General features: G+C 36.9%; 1 protein-coding gene across 1 annotated transcript in view; it reads left to right on the top strand.

Annotated features, from left to right (window-relative positions):
* Positions 1-19,862, top strand: part of DPP6 (dipeptidyl peptidase like 6) — a 993,205-nt gene that overhangs the window by 857,634 nt on the left and 115,709 nt on the right. Inside the window, exons 15-16 of the mRNA XM_044677974.1 lie at positions 7,360-7,407; positions 9,701-9,819. Of these exons, the coding sequence (XP_044533909.1) occupies positions 7,360-7,407; positions 9,701-9,819 (167 nt within the window). The remainder of the gene's footprint in view (positions 1-7,359; positions 7,408-9,700; positions 9,820-19,862) is intronic.

The following is a 19,862-nucleotide window of genomic DNA, read 5'->3' as shown; positions in this document are numbered from 1 at the left end:
TATAGGTAGAGTTGGTGCTTTTGTGTCATGCAGGAAAAATATAGTGTATAAGAACAAACATACTTTGGTGGACATTGACCAAGTTCTCTATGATCCCTTCATGCTCCTCCAAAAATGGCATTACAGTTCCCATAATGATACTGCAAATGCCATCATTTGAAATCACAAAATTGGACCTTGGTTGAGGAAAGTCAGAGAGGTATCTTCTAACAGAGAGGCCAATGGCAGATGTAGAACTTGGGAGTCTCAGAGGCTTTTATTTGATTGCTCAAAGTCATGGTCACACATAAGAATTTTCTTTATTCAAAAGGTTGTAGATTGAACCTTTCCGAAATCTAGACACTTCAAACTCTCAAGGCCATCAATGAGTTGGAATATAATAGATAAAACTTGGCTTTGATCCCTTTTCTACTCTTCTTTTCCATGTATCCTTTCCCACTAGTACCTTCATATACCCTTCAATAATTCATGGTCACCCACTGAGGTACACCTCCAGGTCTTTTCCTTTCTGAGAGGTATCTGTTTAAGGAACCTCTCTAACTCTCCCTATTTAAAAGGGTTTCAATCTTCTCAACCATGGCATAAGACAGGAAAGAGTTCTAGATTAAGAATTGGGTCTAAATTCAAATCCCAAGTCAACTATTTTGTCGTAAAATCTTTGGTAAGTCCTTTAATTCCCTGACTTAAGCAATTTATTCATCTATACAGTGAAGGAATTGAACCTGATGACCTCCAGAATTCTCCTCATCCATTCCAGCTCTAAAATCCTTTCTATTTTGCTATGATCCCTGGATCTTTGAATTGAACCTTCTATGAGATAATTTCCTATATTCTCACCATCCTGATTGCCCTTCAGTGCATTCATCCAGTGTACATATCCTTCCTAAAATATGTTGCCTAGCTCTAAAAAGGATACCCTACCAGTGATCTGACCAGGGCAGAATGCTATAGTAATTTCATTTCTGTCATCCTTGACACTTTCTTATCCCATTCTTAATGCAGCCTAAGATTGTATCAAATTTGGGGGACTCTCTTATCACAGTTAATTTTTAATGACTTTGCAGCCTAACTCTCCACCTAGAAATTTATTTTCAGATTAACTTCTTAACCTTCCCCTTTCCAGTCTTCTTCTTGGGAGGCTATTTTTTAAACCATATTTAAGACTATTAAATGTATTCCTAATAAATTTCATTTTACTAGCTTTGGCCCCACAGTCCACCCTGTTGAGATATTTTTGAATCCCAGCTGTGACCTTCAATATTTAATTATTCCTTTCAGCTATGTATCATCCACAAATCTTATAAGTATGCTATTTATGCCTTAGTTAAAACAATTGGTATGCAAGTTGACCAAGACAGGGCCAAGGAAATCTACCTGAAACATGCCACATACCAATGCCTTTAGAGAAGCAATACTTCATTAATTGTGACTCCTTAGGTCTGGTTATTGAACTCATTTTGGACCCTTCCAACTGATTCAACCAATATCTCTCTGGCTGGTCTACAAGATGTGTGAAAGACGTTTCTGAGTGACTTCCTGGAAGCCAGGTTTATTTGTACATCATTGCCTTCATCTCCCAATCTAGTAGCTCCTATTTAAAAAAAAAAAGGAAACTCATTTATTCTAGTAGCATTTATTTTTATTGCTATTTCATTGTAACTACTGCTTCTTTTAATAGTTGGGTTCTAGAATTTTGTCCCATCTTAAAGTGAAATTTGCTATCTTGTTAGATAAAAGAACATTTCTCCTTTCTTTTTTTCAGAAATCAAGACCACCTATGTGTATTTTCATCTCTCTTTGTTTTTTGGAAGATCATGCATTTTCTCAAAAAAAAGATCACAATTAAGCATTCACTTCAGCAAATTCATTCAGAACATTTGGTAACAATTCATCCAAGCCTGCTTACATAAACCTCATTAAAGCAGTTATTCACAATGTGATATTTTCTTATCATCCTTTACAATATTCTGAAATTTAATTTGCAAATTAATTATTCATGTCCATATTTAGTCTGAAGATTATTTTCCTTTTTAGACAAAAATGAAGCAGAGTAAGACTTGAGTAACTCTTCCTTCTCTCTAATACTTAATATTCGTTAAGGACCTACTGTGTGTCAAGCACTCTGTTAAACGTTTTACAGTTATTATGTCATTTAATCATAACAATCTTGGGAGTTAGGTGCTTGCTATTATTATCCCCATTTAATAGATAAGAAAACTGATACAAACAGAAGTTATGTAATGTGGAGGGGCTTACACATCTTATCAATATCTGAGGCCAAATTGAACTCAGTTCTCCTCCCTAATGTTTTATCCACTGTGCCACAATGTAAAGTGTGAGTCAGTGAAAAGTTTTATTTCATCCATAATTATGAGCCATGGCATGAAAAAGTATGGGTTAACCTATAGAGAAGGGCAAACTGACTTTTTAATGTCACCCATTTCCCACAGGTATTTATAGAATAAGAAAAAAAAATATTCATTTTGAGTTCACAATCTGCTCCTGGCTTTGGGAACCGTTTATTGTGTTCCAGGAAGGAAGCTAGGAGCTACTTAATATGCTAGTCTGGCATTGGTCTTGCTGCCTGAGACAGATCAGACTCCTTATTTTGGGTTAGAATAGAGGGAAATAAAAACATAGGAGTTGGATGTGGCTGCCATCCCTGAAATTAAGGCTTATTCTAAAATGGCTTTTCTCCTGTCAAGAGTAAGAAAAAGTAACACCCTCTACCCACTCCCACCATATTGTCATCTGTTATCATTAACCCAACCACTCAGAGAAAATTATTTCCCTTTTTTGCTTTTCCTCTGGTCTCCAGGGAATCTTAGGCAGTTATATTGTTCTTAGTAGTCATAGGAAGCTTCAGCTCACCTGGAATTTGGCATTTGTAACATTATTGTTAAATATCTGTGTCATTGTTTCATATGGATCCTGTTACCTGACCATGCTTTCATCTTCTATAGATGTCTTTTTTAAACCTAAGCTTGGAGTTTCCTGGGTAGCCACATCAGTTTCCTTAGAAAGGCATTCCTTTTCTTCTCCACTGGAGACATCTGTGTTAGCAGAATTTCATTTTTGACAGCATGCTATCCCTCCCAACTAAAATTTTAGACCAAACCCTCCCACCTACCATTTATTTGAACGTCACACATCTCACACGGCAGGGCCAGTGATTAGAAAGTTATGTACAAGGTGGGAAGAATAATCCTCATCCAGAGCAAAGGAGATCTGAGTTTTGTTGGAGGGAAGGGTTTGAACCCTACTTTCTGTCTTAGTAACAACTTCAAGACAGATAAGCAACAACTATGTAAATGGGGTGAAGTGACTTGTCCAGGACACAATTAGGAAGTGCCTAAGGCTAGATTTGTATCCAGGTCCTCTTGACTCCAACCTGGCACTCTGAACACTGAGCCTGGCTGCTCCTAGGTTGGATTTGTTACTGAAGTGATTGTGAAGTTCCAATAGGCAAGGGTTTGAACAAATAATTGTCAATAAGAAAAGTCAGATTGAGGGGAATTAATTCAGGCAAATGGATACCCTTCTACATCATTAGAGAGTGAGGCTAAAAACTAGTGCAGATATTTTGGAAAATTATATTGCAGCAGGCAATTTGAATCACAAAAATGGTACCTTTTGGTCTAACAATTCCATTCCTAGGATTTTATTCTAAAAATACCATAATAAGGAAAATGGGGCCTCTATGTGCCAAAAAAAAATAGTCATTGTAACTTTATTTGTAATAGCCAAAGAAAAGGTAAAACAGCCTATATACCCCACATTTGGAGAATAGCTGAATAAATTGTTACATATTAACATAATAGAATATTATAACACCATTAAATATCATCTGAAACATACAAAAATATAAAAAGACATTAAGTGATGGAAAATGTGATAAACTACAGCATTATTACATGCACACTGACTATAACAAAACAAAACAGAAAGGTTTACTTTAGATAATCTTGGAAGAAATGACTTTTGCTTACTTGCTACTTATTCATTATGTTTTACTTTGTTAAGTGTTGTTGGTTTTATTTAAGATTTTTTGCTTTGTTTTATATGCTTACTTGGTTGTTTTGTCAGTGATTATTAAATTTATAATTGTATTTTTAAAAATTAAAAAACCACAGTCTTTCTTCTCCTTTCCTCCACCTTTTGAAAAGTAAAAATCAAGGCAAGTAAAGGGATGTTTAGCTGTATGGCTTTTAGCAGAAAGCTCCACCTGATAGATAGATAAAACCTCTCTCATGGTTATACAACAGATTTATGCCAGTCTTATGATTTGTTTCCAAATTTCATGATTCACTTCCTCCTTCTGGTCAAGTGGTATGTAGTAAGCATATCTTCAAGACAAAGTAGATTTTATTTTTCTCTCAATTAACTCTAACCCAAATCCTTTTATTTCATAGTTTGTTAATTTCCTCATAGCAGTACATCTTTTTTATACATACTGCCCTACCCCTTTCGTTGAATTCATTCCTTTTGAATAAGATATACTCCTCCATTGTTATATCCCAGTTTTGAGCCACATATGTATCAGTGATTGATTTTGTTGTAATATAGATTCAATTCAGATATGGGTTGGATTAGGTGGATATTAGAATCCCTTTCAAATCTCAGAATTCTGTGATTCTGTAATATGTGCAAAGTAGAATTCATCTCCCTGCATTAAGATGTCTAGTTCTCTTTGTTTTGGACTGTTACACTCTGCATTTGTGTCTGGACATTTGAGACTGAAAATTATTGCTACTCCCTCTCCTTGAATGTTGTCTCCTGTGAGTTTTTCTCCATTGTTAGTGTTCTTAATATGTCTTTTCTGCTACTGCCCATGATATCTGACTTATTGAATTAACATAGAGAGTTTTTTCTCCCCTCTTCAACTTAATGATCTCTTCTTAACTCTAACAAATGTGGAGGGTCTCAGGAGGGGCTTTCAAAATCAGAGTTCTTGCTGAGCAGTACCAAGGAAACATCATTCAGCTCTTCAGTGTCTTAAGTATCTAAGACTTTGAACCACTCACAGCACAGCCTGATCCCTAGAACTTCATGGACACCCACAACACACCAGTAAGATCCACAAGGAAAGCCACCACACTACTGTTCTTTCATAGAGTTCCCATGCAAGACTCCTGCTTGACCTCCATGCAACACATAATGCTCCATAAGTGCAGTATAATGAGCCAGGCAACCATGATTGTGGTGATGACAAGAGCAATGCAACTTCCTCCTACCAGAAGGAATATCCTGAGAAAGCTCTAGCTAGTCATCAACCATTTTGATCAAGGTGGCAGCCACTTCTATCAACTTTTTTTACCTTTCTGAAGCTACTGGGGAAAAAAAAACCAAAAAACTAAAATGTGGCCACATTGAATTGGACAATAATAATAGCAGCTATCACTGATATGACTCTTTAAGGTTTGCAAAGTCCTTAACATATGGTATGTAGTTTGATTCTTTTAATAACTCTGGGAGATAATTGCCATTATTGTCTCCTTTTCACAGATTAGGTAACTGAAGCTGAGAAAATTTAAGTGTTTTCCCCAAGGTCACATAAGTAGGGTCTGAAACAGGTTAAACTGTGATTTTCATTTTTTAGAAATGTGTCCTACCTATTTTAGTTCCTTATGAGCCAGATACCTTATTAGGATCCAGTTTAGGGGCAGAGAGAGAAAAGTTTAGTAACCATTGATGGGATTATTTCCAGTGAGAGTGAACAAATTTCAGCTTTCGGTTCTTTCTGCTACCTGGAAGATGTCCAGGACTGAGATGATTGCCACTTCTCCCACCTAGTCCAATTTAGTTCAAATCAAGATAATAATAGTTGTATGTCTGCCCTAAAAGACACATTAAATAAAACATATAATTAAACATTTCCACTTTCCTGGAACAATTAGCATATAGAAAGCTAGTGATTACCTTGGGCAGCCCTTCTGAAGCAAGTTCCATGCATTTGTAAAGGACTCTCAACCTTATTATCATTTGCCAGGGCCCTTCCTGCCCCCCAAAGGGGACCCCCATGAGGCACTCTTGAGTGATTACAGGTTCAGCTGATCTTTCTTGAGGGATCCTACATCACCTGCAGAACCTGCTCAGTATGTATAAAAGGGCAAATTGCATTCAGAATCCCATAATCCTAGAGCTGAGGGAGATATACTGCCAAAGGTCATCTTGTTCCACTTCTCATCCCTGACAGATGGTTGTACAGTCTCGAGCTGTACACAAGCACTGTTCAGATGCTTGCTCTCTGCCTTCCAAAGACAGCTTATTCCATTTTCCAGAGTTCTTTTTTTTTTAAACCCTGACCTTCTGTCTTAATATTAGTCCCAAGATAGAAAAGTAGCAAAGACTGGGCAATTGTGGCTCACTCAACTAAAAAGTGTCTGAATCCAGATTTGAATTCACCTCCTCCCAACTCCAGTCCTGATGCTTTATCAACTATTAATTCCTAGTATGTTTGTTAATATTGTTAATCAATTAATATTTTAATATTAATTCCTATTATAAATTTATACTAGAAATAAAAAGAATATTACATTTCCCACAGTTACCCATTTCATAGGGCAAAGAGCAGTCCCATACTCACCTAATCCTATACCTGTTCTGACCATTTCTGGATGCATCTTAGAGTATCTTCACAAGTTTGCATAGTCAGAGCATAAAAGATTATATTATTACAAAATAATATAATATTAATATATGAGATTATAGTAATAATATAATGTTGTATTATATTATTATACACAAGCATAAAATACTGTAATAGAGAACTAGAAAGCAATCATATCATTCAACCCCATTTATTTTATTCCCTGAATAGTTGAAGTGATTTGCCCAAAATCACACAGGTAATACAATAGAAAAAATAGGAGACCCCAATCTCCTGATGCTCAGTCCAGGACTACATCATTCTGTCTTCTCTCTCTAGTGCACTGTCTATGTGAAAGGTAAAATGATATGTTTCATGTCCTGAGAGAAATACTCAAAAAATTCTTGGAGTTGGTAGTGTGGTATTATAGAACATCCCCTGACTTTGGCAACTATTTCCTAAATTCCAGTTCTACAAAACTAATTGCTTACAAGACATCATCTTCTGTGTGTCTTGTAGGCATTTTAGCTCAATGTGCCCAAGTCATGGTATGTTGAAAAAAATGCTAGTTCTGGCATCTGCTGTTCTCTGTATCAAATAAGAGAACTTTAGCTGGAATACTGGTTTTGATCCTGACTGCCTATATGATATTAAGCAAAGCATTTACTTCCCTATGCCACAGATCTCTCATCTATAAAATGAGGAAGTTGGACTAGAGATCTAAGGTTCCTTACAAATCTAATTGTGTTGACTTTATTTTGTTTCTGCAGTTATTTCCTGAGCACGGAAGATGAGCCTAGAAGACGACATTTGTATAGGTATGATTTTGAACTTTCTTCCCTTTGCATATATTTTTTCCTCTTCAAGTAGCTTTTTCTCCTCATTTTCCCTATTCTCCTAATAATTCGATGTCGTCCAGTACTCTGATTGCCTTTTATTAAAGAACTGTTATTTTAGTCTTATTTGGATATTTATTAGTGAGATATTGGGAGCGTAGTGGGAAAAATGTTAACCCCAGGAGTCCAGGTTTCTAGTTGCCCTGGAAGGTTTCTTTATAACCTTGGGTGAAAACCATTTAATTCTTGAAGGCTTGTTGAATATAACTTGGAAGGGACTTTAGAGATGATCCTATCTTATTTTTTACAAGTTCCCTATCATTAAAATGAGTGTCTTTGACAAGGTTTTCTCTAAGGTTTCATAAAGCTCTAACTTTTGTGATCTCCTCCCACTCTCTCTTTGGAGAGTTTTTGACTGAGAAATAGGGTTAGTCTTAAAGGTGTAGTCTTAAATAGGGTGTAGTATTAAAGTTGCCATTCTTGCTCTGATTCCTAATAAACAACTGTAGGTGAAATAATAGACCCAGACACTGACTGTCTAAACTTTCTATCAGCCACTTTGAAGGAAGCCAACAGTACCCAGCAAGAACATCATCAGTCCTAATTAGGAAAATGTGGTACCCTACTGAGAGAATGTTAGGGTCACTTTCAAATGATTGGATACACTCATCTAATAGCCATTTGCTAAAGCACCTACCATATGCAAAGAATAGTGCTAGGCAATGGGAAAAATACAAAGATAATTTTAAGACATGATCCCAGAAGGGTCAGCCCATCTCTAAACAATCTATAAATCCAGAACATAAACGATGGCCTCAGATAGGCATACACTGGCTTCATGGGGAATTGAATGTCATTTCATAATTTTGGAAGATCCTTCCACTGGTATAGATCAAGGGTTGTCAAAGTGGTCTTCAAACCTGGGGGAGGGGGCAGAGACCTTTTCCCAGGGTCCTTGAGGTTCAAACAATTTTCATTACAATACTGACATTTTTTGCCTATTAAAATACTCCTTCCAACTACACATATTTGGGAAACCATATTTTCTTCTTATGCTTCACTCAAAACAACATACTTCAACAGATTGAATGCAAAAGCAAATACAAGAATTCATCTGTCTTCTGTTAAACTAAATATTAAATAGATTTTCAAAAATAAGTAAAAGAATGTCCCTCTTCTCTCTAAATTTTCTCAGTTTAGATAATAGTCATTTTCACAAAAATATATTTATTTTTACATGTAATAGGTCTAATTATTGTTTTTAATGAATTAATAAATATTTTTAAATTTTATCCATTTTAATTTCCAATATGATAGATATTAACCACATAAATAAAAAGGCTTTGCAGTCCTTGATAAATCCGAAGAGTCTATGGGGGTCCTGAGAAATGCTGGTAAAAATCAGAGCCCCATCCATGTCTTCTCTTGCATGATTCCTATCCATGCCTTCTTATAAACCCCCTACAGAGGATGCAATCAATGTGAAAAGAGGCTTAATTTTTGCCTCCTGATATTGCATGAGTCTTAATGCAGTGCCCAGGCTGATGTTCCTCAGCCCTTTGGTAAATCTGTTTGCTCAGTGCCTTCCTTCCACCTAATGCAGTTTACTGAATGCTCTTCCTCAACATAGTTCTATAATTTTTATCAATGACAAGGACTGCAATGCTGCAGATAGAGATAGAAGCTATTGCTGGAAATTAAGGATGTGAAATTGCATATGAGATGGTATTAAGGAGTCACTTGTGACTTGAAAAATTGAGGAAGTCTGTATGGAATAGGCAATATTTAGACTTAACTTCTAAGAATGATTTTAATGGAAAAAATAAAGAGAGAGGCACATCTCCAGGTTCAGCACATTTGCTCCCAATAATACTATGAACAAAGGTGAAGGGCAGCAGGAAAGCAAATAATGCATTTGGAGACTAAGTAGATTGTTAGTCCCTTGAGGGAAGTGATCCCATCTCATTGATTTACATATCTCTTAATGCCCAATGTAGTGATGTGTACATTATAGGTGCAAGATACATGTTTGCAGAAGGAAAGAAAAAGAGGAGGGGAGAAAAAATCCAGTCTACTTGGAGAAATTATCTCTTTCAATAGTAATGTGAGAGACATTTGAAAAAAATATTTTGGAACCAGACTATGAAAGACTTTGGATGGCTAACTAATTGATTTGGCCTTTTTCCCTGTAAAACATGAAGCTCTATTGAAGATTTGCCTTCTGCTAAATTACCCAGTTTTTGTTCACTCTCTGTCTCTGTCTTTGTTTTATCAGTGCTGACACTGAAGGCACCTACAATAGACAGTGCCTCTCCTGTGAATTGATTGAGAATTGTACTTACTTCAGCGCATCCTTCAGTCACAACATGGACTACTTCTTGCTGAAGTGTGAAGGTAAGTACTTGACATGATTTCAAACCTCTTCTTGTGAAATGGAGCTCTGCACCATGGCAGAATCCAGAATCTCTCCCAGGGTGAGTTTCATCCTCAGTCCTGGCAAAAAAGTCCCAACTCCCCATATGGCCCATAGAAAAGTGGCACCAGGGAGATGGTGCTGATTGAACCAAGTGCTTTGGGAGATTGCTGAACATCTGTCTGTTTATAGAATTCTAGCTTAGCTGTTGAGGCTACACTCTTATGAAAATCTTTTCTTTTTAAAATGTTCAACCAATCTCATCTGAGGATTTTTTCACATTTTGGATTTAATGAATTTATGCTCCATGAAGTTATTTCTCCTGGGCAATTGTAGCACCATCTGTAGCACAGAGCCGACAGATGGGGTCTAGGTTGGGTCATGGAGTTTTTTAAGGATAGAGTTCATCTACCCCCTTAAACTGCTTTCCATTTCTTGGGACAAACTTCAGAGAATTCTCTCTGTCTGGTCTAACTTCCACCCATCTACCCATAACTCTGCTCCCTGATGTGACTGAAACATGCAAGAAAGATAATTCTCAGAAGCTAAATTCAGCCATACCATTTTGTAAGGTAGTATGGAGCTTGCTGTGTATGTAGGGCTAAAAGATTCAATAGGAAAAAATCTTAAAACTATTTTTCTTGCTCTTAAAACCCTTTAAATTAAACTTCAAATATATTATATGGTAGCTATAGAATGTTATGAGAAGATCTAGTCTTGTTATAGCAGCTCAGAAGCCAATGCAGACCAAAAGAATCTCAAATAATCTGAAGGTAGAGTAGGGGAATAAAGGAGGAATAAGGGGCACAGGAAAAAGTTTACAGCCTCTCCCACATAGCAGGTACAAGGTTAAGTACTCTTACAAATCTTATCTCCTTTTATCTGAGGATAATAACCTTGGGCGGTAGATGCAATTACTGTCACCAACTTACAGTTAAGGAAACTGAGGTAAATCAAGGGACATATGTGATAAGAATCTAAATTTGCCCTCCATTAAGTCAGCCACAAAAGATACACCCCACTATCACTGGTAAGAAGCAATTGTAGAGAACAATACAAAAGCTTGTTTAGAATATCTCACAGACATTATAATAATAAGTAATTGACATTACCACTGTAATTTATAATTACTTTGTTTAAACTTTCTATTTATTAACAATTTTAATAAAAGCCAATTTCTTGTGTACATATGAAAAAAATTATATTTGCTATTGGCAAATAACCAATAACTACATCTAGTCACTACCATACACCATACAACATTTGAGTAAAGACAAATCCATTCATCTATATTTCATTAATAGATTACCTTTATGGTGCAGTGATGTCTCATTTTTAACATTTTCTATCATCTACAACTCTAGCTTTGCTAATATAAATCCTTATTGGTTCTTCCTTTTCCTTGAGTAACTTTGATTTCTAAACTTAGTTGATGCTAAAAGAGTCACAGGAGAATGAAAGATAATTTAAGTACCCAATTTACAGATAAGAGGAATAATTGAGCAGTAAAAGACATTAGACGGCACTGTTTCTTAATTAAAGATCATGGAATATCAGACGTGAAAGGGATTTTGAAAGTCACTTGGTTCGTCCTCATCATCCAGCAAACTCTCATTAGAAAGAGAGGAAAAGCAGGGCATGGATCTTAAAGTCTTAAATGTAATAGTTTCAATTGTTTGAGGACAGAAGCCATTTATCCAAGAAAACATAATTCTCCATTTGCAGATAAAGCAAACTACATATTGCACTTCTTTAAAATAGAAATATCAACAGGCCAGCTTACCTCAAGATCACTATTATGATCTAAACTCTTAAAGAGAAAATACCACTATTTAGGTTTTACTCCAAATAATTTCATCATTTAGATTTTGTCTAGGTGGAACAGTAGATAGAGTGCTAGGCCCATATCTATAATTCTATGACCAAGAATCCTGTGTAGTATATAAATTATATTTAGAATAACAACCAGTATATATATAAAGATTGTTACCCATAGACCAGCAAACTCTCTGTCCTGTCTGTGTCTGTCTGTCTGTCTGTCTGTCTGTCTGTCTGTCTCTCTCTCTCTCTCTCTCTCTCTCCTCTCTCTCTTCTCTCTCTTCTCTCTCTCTTTCTTCGCTCTCTCCCTTTCACTCTCTTTCTCCCCCCCCCTCTGTGTGTGTTTCTATTCTCTCTATCTCTGTCTCTCTTCTCTCCCTTCTCTTTCTCACACACACTATCATATATATGCATACGTATTCATTCCTAAATATTCATATATTTAGAGTTGGAAAAAATGTCAGAGGCTATTTAGTCTGAACCCTTTATCTTACACATAAGGAAACTGAGGGCCAAAGACTTTAAGTGACTTGCCTATGGTCACAAGCTAATAAATGGTAAATTATCCATAAAGTCTCCTCTAGCTTTTGTATTTTATGGTAAAGCATTCCAAACACTAAACATGACTGTTCCAGTAAGAGGATCCCTTTTTTCTGATGTCTCAGTCTTCCTTTCATTGAGTTTTCCAAATCTTTCCATTCTAGATATTACCTCAGCCTGAGCCCTTTTTTCCTTTCAAATCCAATATCTGTGATATCATTCAGCGTCAGCCTCTTTAGCATTTCCCACCTTGCAACAGCAAATGAAAGCCATGATATTTCACTTCATTGTCTCTGAGCAAAATTGAGCCTAATGGTGACGTGGATGCTATGGTAACTTTGTGCAAGATTTGTGAGTCTCCAGCCAAATTCACCATGCACCGTAGCCCCCAAGTTACTGAACCGAAGATTCCAATTTACATGATTTAAGTTCCACTTTCACAGCATCAATTTGGGGGCATTAGATCCTTCTTCTCTGGAAACTATACCCCAGGAGCATGATTTATTCTCTTCCTAGTTTGTCAGAAGAACCTCATCAATCCTGTTTCTAAGAAACCTCTGAACACCATCAGAAATGGGAGCAGTTCATGAATCAGAGGCAAGCTTTGTCCTTTCTTAAAATGTGTCTCAATACAAAGCTGCTTTCTTTGGACTCCTGGAATCCTCCTTCTATGTCCTTTGTTGAAGGGTAGGGCACAGTCTATGTTTCAAAGACTGTCTAAAGCTCCAGGCTTCAAATTCCCAGCATGGTCACAATATATCATTTGATTTATATTAGGAATAGGGGGCTGGTAACATTGTCAGACTTGAATCACCAGACTAAAAGATCTCTGAAATCGGTTCAAGTTAAATCTATGATATTGAACCAAAAAGTGCATTGAATCCATCCTGGATAGGACAACAATGCCACCTAGCATGGATTTAGAGAGAGCTGGATTTGAACCACACATCTCTCATCGAGTGAACTGGACAATATGGGCAAACCCTCTGAGCCTCACTCAAAATGAGGATAATTAACACCTATTTCACAACATTGTTGTAAAGCTCAAATGCAGTATGTGCGTGTGTGTGTGTGTGTGTGTGTGTGTGTGTGTGTGTGTGTATATATATATATATATAAAAGAAACCTTAATACAAAAATGCTAGTTATTATTATTTAATATTACTACCCATGATCTAAAATTTCTCCTAACCCTCATAGTCACTCCATCATTGTCAGCATCATCTTGTGATCACAATAAAATATCACAATGATCATCTTCATAATCAATACCACTATAGTAGAAAAAAATGGAGGCTGGGTTTGGAGCCAAGAGAACCATCTGTTACTGTGTACTAATGGGCAAATCCCATCATTTTTCTAAATTTGTTTTCTCATCTATAAACTGGGAATAACTGCCCTTGCCCTACCTACTTCTTAGAGCTGTTGGGAGGAAGGCTCTTTGCAGAAAGATTATTGATCGACTCATCACTATTATTATTGTTGCTATCTTTTAACATAGTTTATTGCTTTATTATTGTCTGTATTTTGTGACATGACTCTTGCAAGACAAATTGTTCAGTTTTTCAGCCACGTCTGATTCTTCCTAACCCCACTTGGTTTGCCATTTTCTCCTCCAGCTCATTTTGAAGATAAGGAAGCTAAGGCAAGTGAAGTTAAGGAACTTGCCCAGGGTCACACAGGTAGTAAGTGTCAAGTGTCTGAGGCCAGTTTTGAACTCAAGATGAGTCTTCCTGACTCCAGGCTTGTGTTCTTTGCTTTATCCACTATACCACCTAGTAGCCTCTACTTGCCAGACAGAGGGGTGCCTATTGACCCTTGCTTTCCACTACTGGGGCTCACAATGGCATGCTCCCCTAACATAGTTAGGACTGTCAATAGTGTGGGTTCCTAGTTTATGTTTGAAGAAAGACCTGAGAATAAGCCAAAGAAGTTGGGGAAAACAGACCCTAAACAAGTTTGGATGCTGATAATCATATGTAAAAAAATGAGACTCAGTTCAGTACAAAGATTTATTGCTAATAATGGGAGGAAAGGGAAGGAGAAAGAGAAAAAGGATCTGACATACGATTCAGGTATTCACACTTATATAAGAATATAACTCACATAAGGCAACTCTTCTTTGGAGAGCACGGAGATGGTCCATTCAGCAGGAAGGGGATACACCATTAGAAAGTGTGCTCCCACTGGAGGTGGTGGAGCTCTCCAAAGTACCCCTTTGAAAGTAGAGTTCTTATACTCTGATTTTGAGTGATCCTCCTTGGAGCTGGACATTTTGCATATCAGGGTTCAGGATAAAATATTATTTGGGAAATTTGTATATTAGGGAGAAAAACAAGTTGGTAGCAGACAAAATATCAGTTTTGTGGTTTGCATGACAAAGAAAAACAAGATGGTGGTAGGCAAAATATTATTTAGGGGACACAGCTGTACAACATTTGAAAAATATTATTGTCCACATTTTTCCATGAATATGTTCTGTAAGCCTGTAGTCTCCCTTAAGGAAAGATCATCAAACCTAATCTTAGAACAATAGTTCCCATGCATGCATTCTATAAGATTCATTCTTCCTTAAGGGGAGACTCTCACGGTGGTCTCAAGACCACCAGGCCTAATCTTATAACAATCTGGAACCCCTATTAGAAAGAAAACCTCTGCCAGATAGGAGAAGCTACACACCAGATTTCTTTTGTAAGTGTCTCAAAGGATATGGATGATGCATTGGTCACAAAGCTAGTGCAAAGAGCTCTCATCTAAATAGCTGGTGGCCTAGATTCCAGCTGCCAAAAAAAGTATATGATTTGGTGACTTTAGATATATTACTCTTAGTCTCTGTTTCTTTAGATGGAGAGACAGAGAGAGACTGAGAGACAAAGAGAGAGAGAGACTGAGAGAGAGAGAAGAAGGAGAGACAGAGACAGAGAAAGAGAGGAGGGGGAGAGACAGACAGATAGACAGACAATCAGAGACAGACAGGCAGAGAGACAGACTGGTATCCAGTACCAGAAGGTACTATGAGTATCAGCCATCCTGCTTGTTCTTCTGTGACAGAAGCTCACAGCAGTTGATTGCCTCAGCTCTGCCCCTGCATGGGCAGCACTAGGTTCCAAATCTGTCTGGGAATATGTTTTTCTTCCTCCACCAAATCAGATCATGTATCCCTTTCCCCTACTTGCTAACTACTCCTATTTGTCCCCTTGTGCTTCTATCGCCAAAAATTGCTTATTCAAGTAGCCACATACCCACGGGCAGGTTCTTATCAAGCTGTGTACATCATAAACCTGGCTTCTTACTCAACTCTGATTTCAACCCTTTAAAGAAAGAAAAACAACCACCACCAAAAATTTCCAATTAATGTTTGTAAACATACCTGCCAGCTGCCATTGTCTGTTTCGTGTGGCTTGGTCACAGGGAACAGGTATCCACAAGAAGATAGGAAGTGCCATAAATATACTCCATACCTGTGGAAGGTTGGGTTTCTCACTTAACACTTTAAGGAATGCAGGAACCATAAATGCCCTTTCTAAGGGATAACTTTTTTTTTTATATTTTACATATTCACTTTCTATCTAAATATTCTGCAAGGAAGACCAGATCTTAACTTCAATGAATAGCCTCAGAGTCAGAACAAAAATAGGCACAAATGTATTCTCACTGGGACTAAACAGGTATTGTTAATGTAGTCCACCAAAGAGAAAGTCGGTTCCCCAAAATAGGGCTTAAATAACAGAAAAAAGACAATTTATTTGGTTCATCTAGCCTTCAGCCCTCTGGACTTAATACTGAGTTTCCAAGGCAATAGCTTGGATTGCCCATTGAGCATCATAGTGTTAATAAGCTTGTATTTTCCTAGTGAATATCTTAAAAAGTGTTTGCAGTACCTCTGAGTATCGTTGAGTGGGGAAGTCTGTTAAATATTTCAAACACTTACATTTATCCCTGTGGGGAGGTATGTACCATGAATAAGGTGAATTTGAGTATAAAATTTGTTTTTGTCTAAAGGTATTTTTGGTAGCAAATCTATATTATACAAGTAAATTAAAATAGATACTTCAGAAGGCAGATTTCAGTAAGCCTAGAAATCAGTAATAAAGGATCCCAGGCCACAAGCAAACATGTCATAAGAAGACTCAATTATAGTCTAACTGCCAAATAAACAATTCCAGTATAAGGTTGGGTCCTTTATTTCACCCTTCCCCCACTCACCTACCCACAATTCAGAGCGTACTCGGGTGGTATTAATTGCTATTATTCATCAATCAAGCAATCTGCAAATATTTATTTAATTCCTTATTTATTAAGTGTTAAGTAATACTAGTGGCAGGCACTATGCTGGGTGCTAGGGACATTATTATTTTTCTTATAGATTATAAACCCACGTCAAAGCCATGATTTGTCCTTGGGCTTTCAATCTGGTTCAATAAATAAAATGAACTTCATTAAATACTAATGTCTTACATTCTGCCTTCCTTTCCATTTCCACTGCAACCAACCTAATTCAAGCTCTTATTATAACTCAAGAAGATGAATGAAATAACCTCTAAGTGGTTTTCTCAACTCCAGTCTTTCTGCTGATGCAATCCCTTTTGCACAACACTGCCAGATGAATGTTCCCAAAGCGCAGCTATGCTAGCTTTCACTCCAATGATAAATAAAGTTGAAGCTCTTTATCTTGACATTTAAAGGTCCTTTACAATATGGGCCCCAACCTATTTTTCCACACTTATCTTCCAGCTACTCCTCTATGTTTAACCTGGGTTCCATCCATGCTGGACTGTATATTGCTTCCTTCCCAACCTGCTCAAACCACCCTCTCTACCTAGAATGTACCAACTCTGCCCCCATTTCTACCTGTTAATCCTATGCATTTTCAAGACAATTCAAATGGCACCTCCTCCGTGAAGGCATTCCCATCTCTCCCACATTTCCCAGCAAGAAGAGTCTTGTTAGTACCTTTCTGAGGAATGTTGTTGTTATTCATTTGCTTCAGACATTTTCCCAATTTTCCCAATCTCATTTGGGGTTTTCTTGGCAGAGATACTAGAATGGTTTGCCATTTGCTTTTGCAACTCATTTTACAGATGAAGAATTGAGGAAAACAGTAAAGTGACTTGCCCAGAGTTACATAGCTAGTAAATGCTTGCAGCTGAATTTGAACTCAGCTCTTCTTGACTTCAGGTGTGGCATTCTATCTGCTGTTTGCCATGTAGCAGAATATACTCAGCATATATTCCCTTCTCTTATAATTATGATTATTTTTGTGTTTCTTTTGTCTTTCCTGCTAAGTTGTAAGCTCCTTGAACTCAGGGAGCCTGTCAGTAGCCATTGCACATATTAGATGCTTTTGTTGAATGAACATTGGTTAAGTAATAGAGGTGACTGGGGAGTGAAGGGTCACAGTGTTTAGAGTGGTGGACTTGGAGGCAAGAAGACCTGAGGTCAAATCCTACCACAGATTCCTTATGAGCTTGGCAAATGAGCTAGTCCTTTATCTTCTCTCAGCTTCAGCTTCCTCATCTGTAAAATGGGAATCAAACAAGAAACTTGTAGATAGTTTTACAAACAATAAAATAATAACTAGTAAGTATTTCCCATGTTCAAGGCACCCTTAGAGATTTTTATAAAGCAGAGTCTATGGACCTGTGCATTTGGAGATTTTATACATTGTGATTAATAAATAACTACTCTTAGCACACATAAAATATTATATTCTGGAGCTAGTGAGGACGAGGCCTGAAGCAATCATTAAATTCTGTAGTTTTGGTGTTTTTTTTTAACATCAATCAGTTAAGTCACCTGCCATTTTTAGTACATTCTGAAAGGTACCCATCGGGAAGAAGGCTTAAAATATGCATTAAAAGATGGTTTGTTGCCATTAGTCATAAATTCATGCTTATAATCCTCATGCATAAGAAGGACTTCGGGTTTAGCACCAAATTATTATAAATGAGGGTGAGGGAAGAAGTGAGGAATGAGACCCAGTGTGCTTCCTAACGACCAAATAGAGAAGAGGTATGGATAAATTTAGACTGTATCTTAGTTATTTGTGGGTATATCTTATCTCTCCTACTGCCTTAAGAACAAGAGCTGTATCTTGTTCTTGTTCTTCTTTTATACTCTATCATGCTGAGGGATGCTTTAAAAAAAGATTCCCCCTTCTCCCTCTAAGTCAAAGAGGATGTTAGTGACTGGTTTTAAAAAGCAGCCTCCAGAAAATGACTTCAGATTGTTTCAGGGTGTAGAATAAGGCATGTTTTTTTAAGTCAGCAATTGAGGGAATTTGTTTTGCTTGAATATGTCTAATTGTCACAAAGAATTTGTTTTTCTTTTTTTCCCAATGGGATGGAGGATGGGAGGGAGAAAGAAAATGAAGGTCTGTTCTTTTAAAAAAATAAAATTTAATTTAAAAGCAAAAATAGATTCAGACCTATCCATAGGAAGATATAGTAGAGTCAGAAGGCATGAGTATGAAAGCTTGCTTTTCCAGAGTGGCTTGGTAGTACAATGGAAAACTCTCTGGTTCTAGACTCAGAAGACCGTGATTCAAATAATGCCTCATATACAAATTATTTCTGTGACTTATGGTAAGCAATTCATTTACCCTCCCTAGGTTTTGTTTTCCTGTTCTGTAAAATGAGGAGGTTGGACTAAATTGTCTAGGGGTCTTTTTCATCTCTAGATCTCTGATTTTATATGATATAATGTATGGTCACAGGAGAGTGACCTTAATTAAGTGGGCCTTAATTTCTTCATCTTTAAATAAGAAATTGAACAAGGAAATCTCTAAAGACCCTAGTAGTTGTCATATTTTATGGTTCTTTTCTATGGTTCTACTTTTGATGGTACACATTGTTCTAAAATGGTAACTTCCCTTGACCATTCTGTCCTTTAAATGTTGCTTGACACTGAATCATAAAAGGAAGGTTTCCTTTGGGTCAGTTGAGCGTTGGCATACTTTAATGTATCCTCATTCTTTAAAAACTGGTCATCCCTAGTAGAGATGGTGATTCAGTCTCTCTTAATAAAGGTTGCAATTAACCAAAACATTTATTCCAACTCAAAAAAAAATGGGATTTATCTGACATGATCTAGTCTAATCACTGCTTAGATGCCAACTGGAATTTAGCTGACTTTATAATTTACTTCAATGTCAAAATTTTAACAAGTTCTTTTTTTTTTACTTCTCAGGACAGAGAAGAGTTCCAAGGTTGTTTACTTTTTCCTCTCAGTAGTTATTAGTGGAAACATTAGTAGTTAGGGAGAATATTGCAGTCAATAGGCATGTATGTAATACATCACTAGAGGACAGAAGGGAGAGGTAACTAAAATGTATACTGCTGACATATTTTGGCCAATGACTATTACTTCATTTCTTCTACTTCCATTAGAGATACCAGGTGAAGTTTTGGAGAAAGAGAGTTATCACATCACCTAGTACATTTGAGATGCAATTAATGGGTTGGAAAGAATACCAAATTCACTCTATTACAAGCTGTTTTCCATTTTAGCTCTGCAAAGAAACAGCTTATGGCCAGCATCCAGTTATTGATGCTAATGGAACAGAAGCATAAAACAAATAAGATCTTGCTCTTACCCTTGGTTTCTAGCACCTTTCCCTCATCTTTCTCCCTACAATGTTACTTGCAACAAAAGAGAGTTTCTTGCT

This window comes from Gracilinanus agilis, chromosome 5 (assembly GCF_016433145.1).
Source record: "Gracilinanus agilis isolate LMUSP501 chromosome 5, AgileGrace, whole genome shotgun sequence".
NCBI lineage: Eukaryota > Metazoa > Chordata > Mammalia > Didelphimorphia > Didelphidae > Gracilinanus > Gracilinanus agilis.
This window is presented reverse-complemented; position numbering and strand designations above follow the sequence as displayed.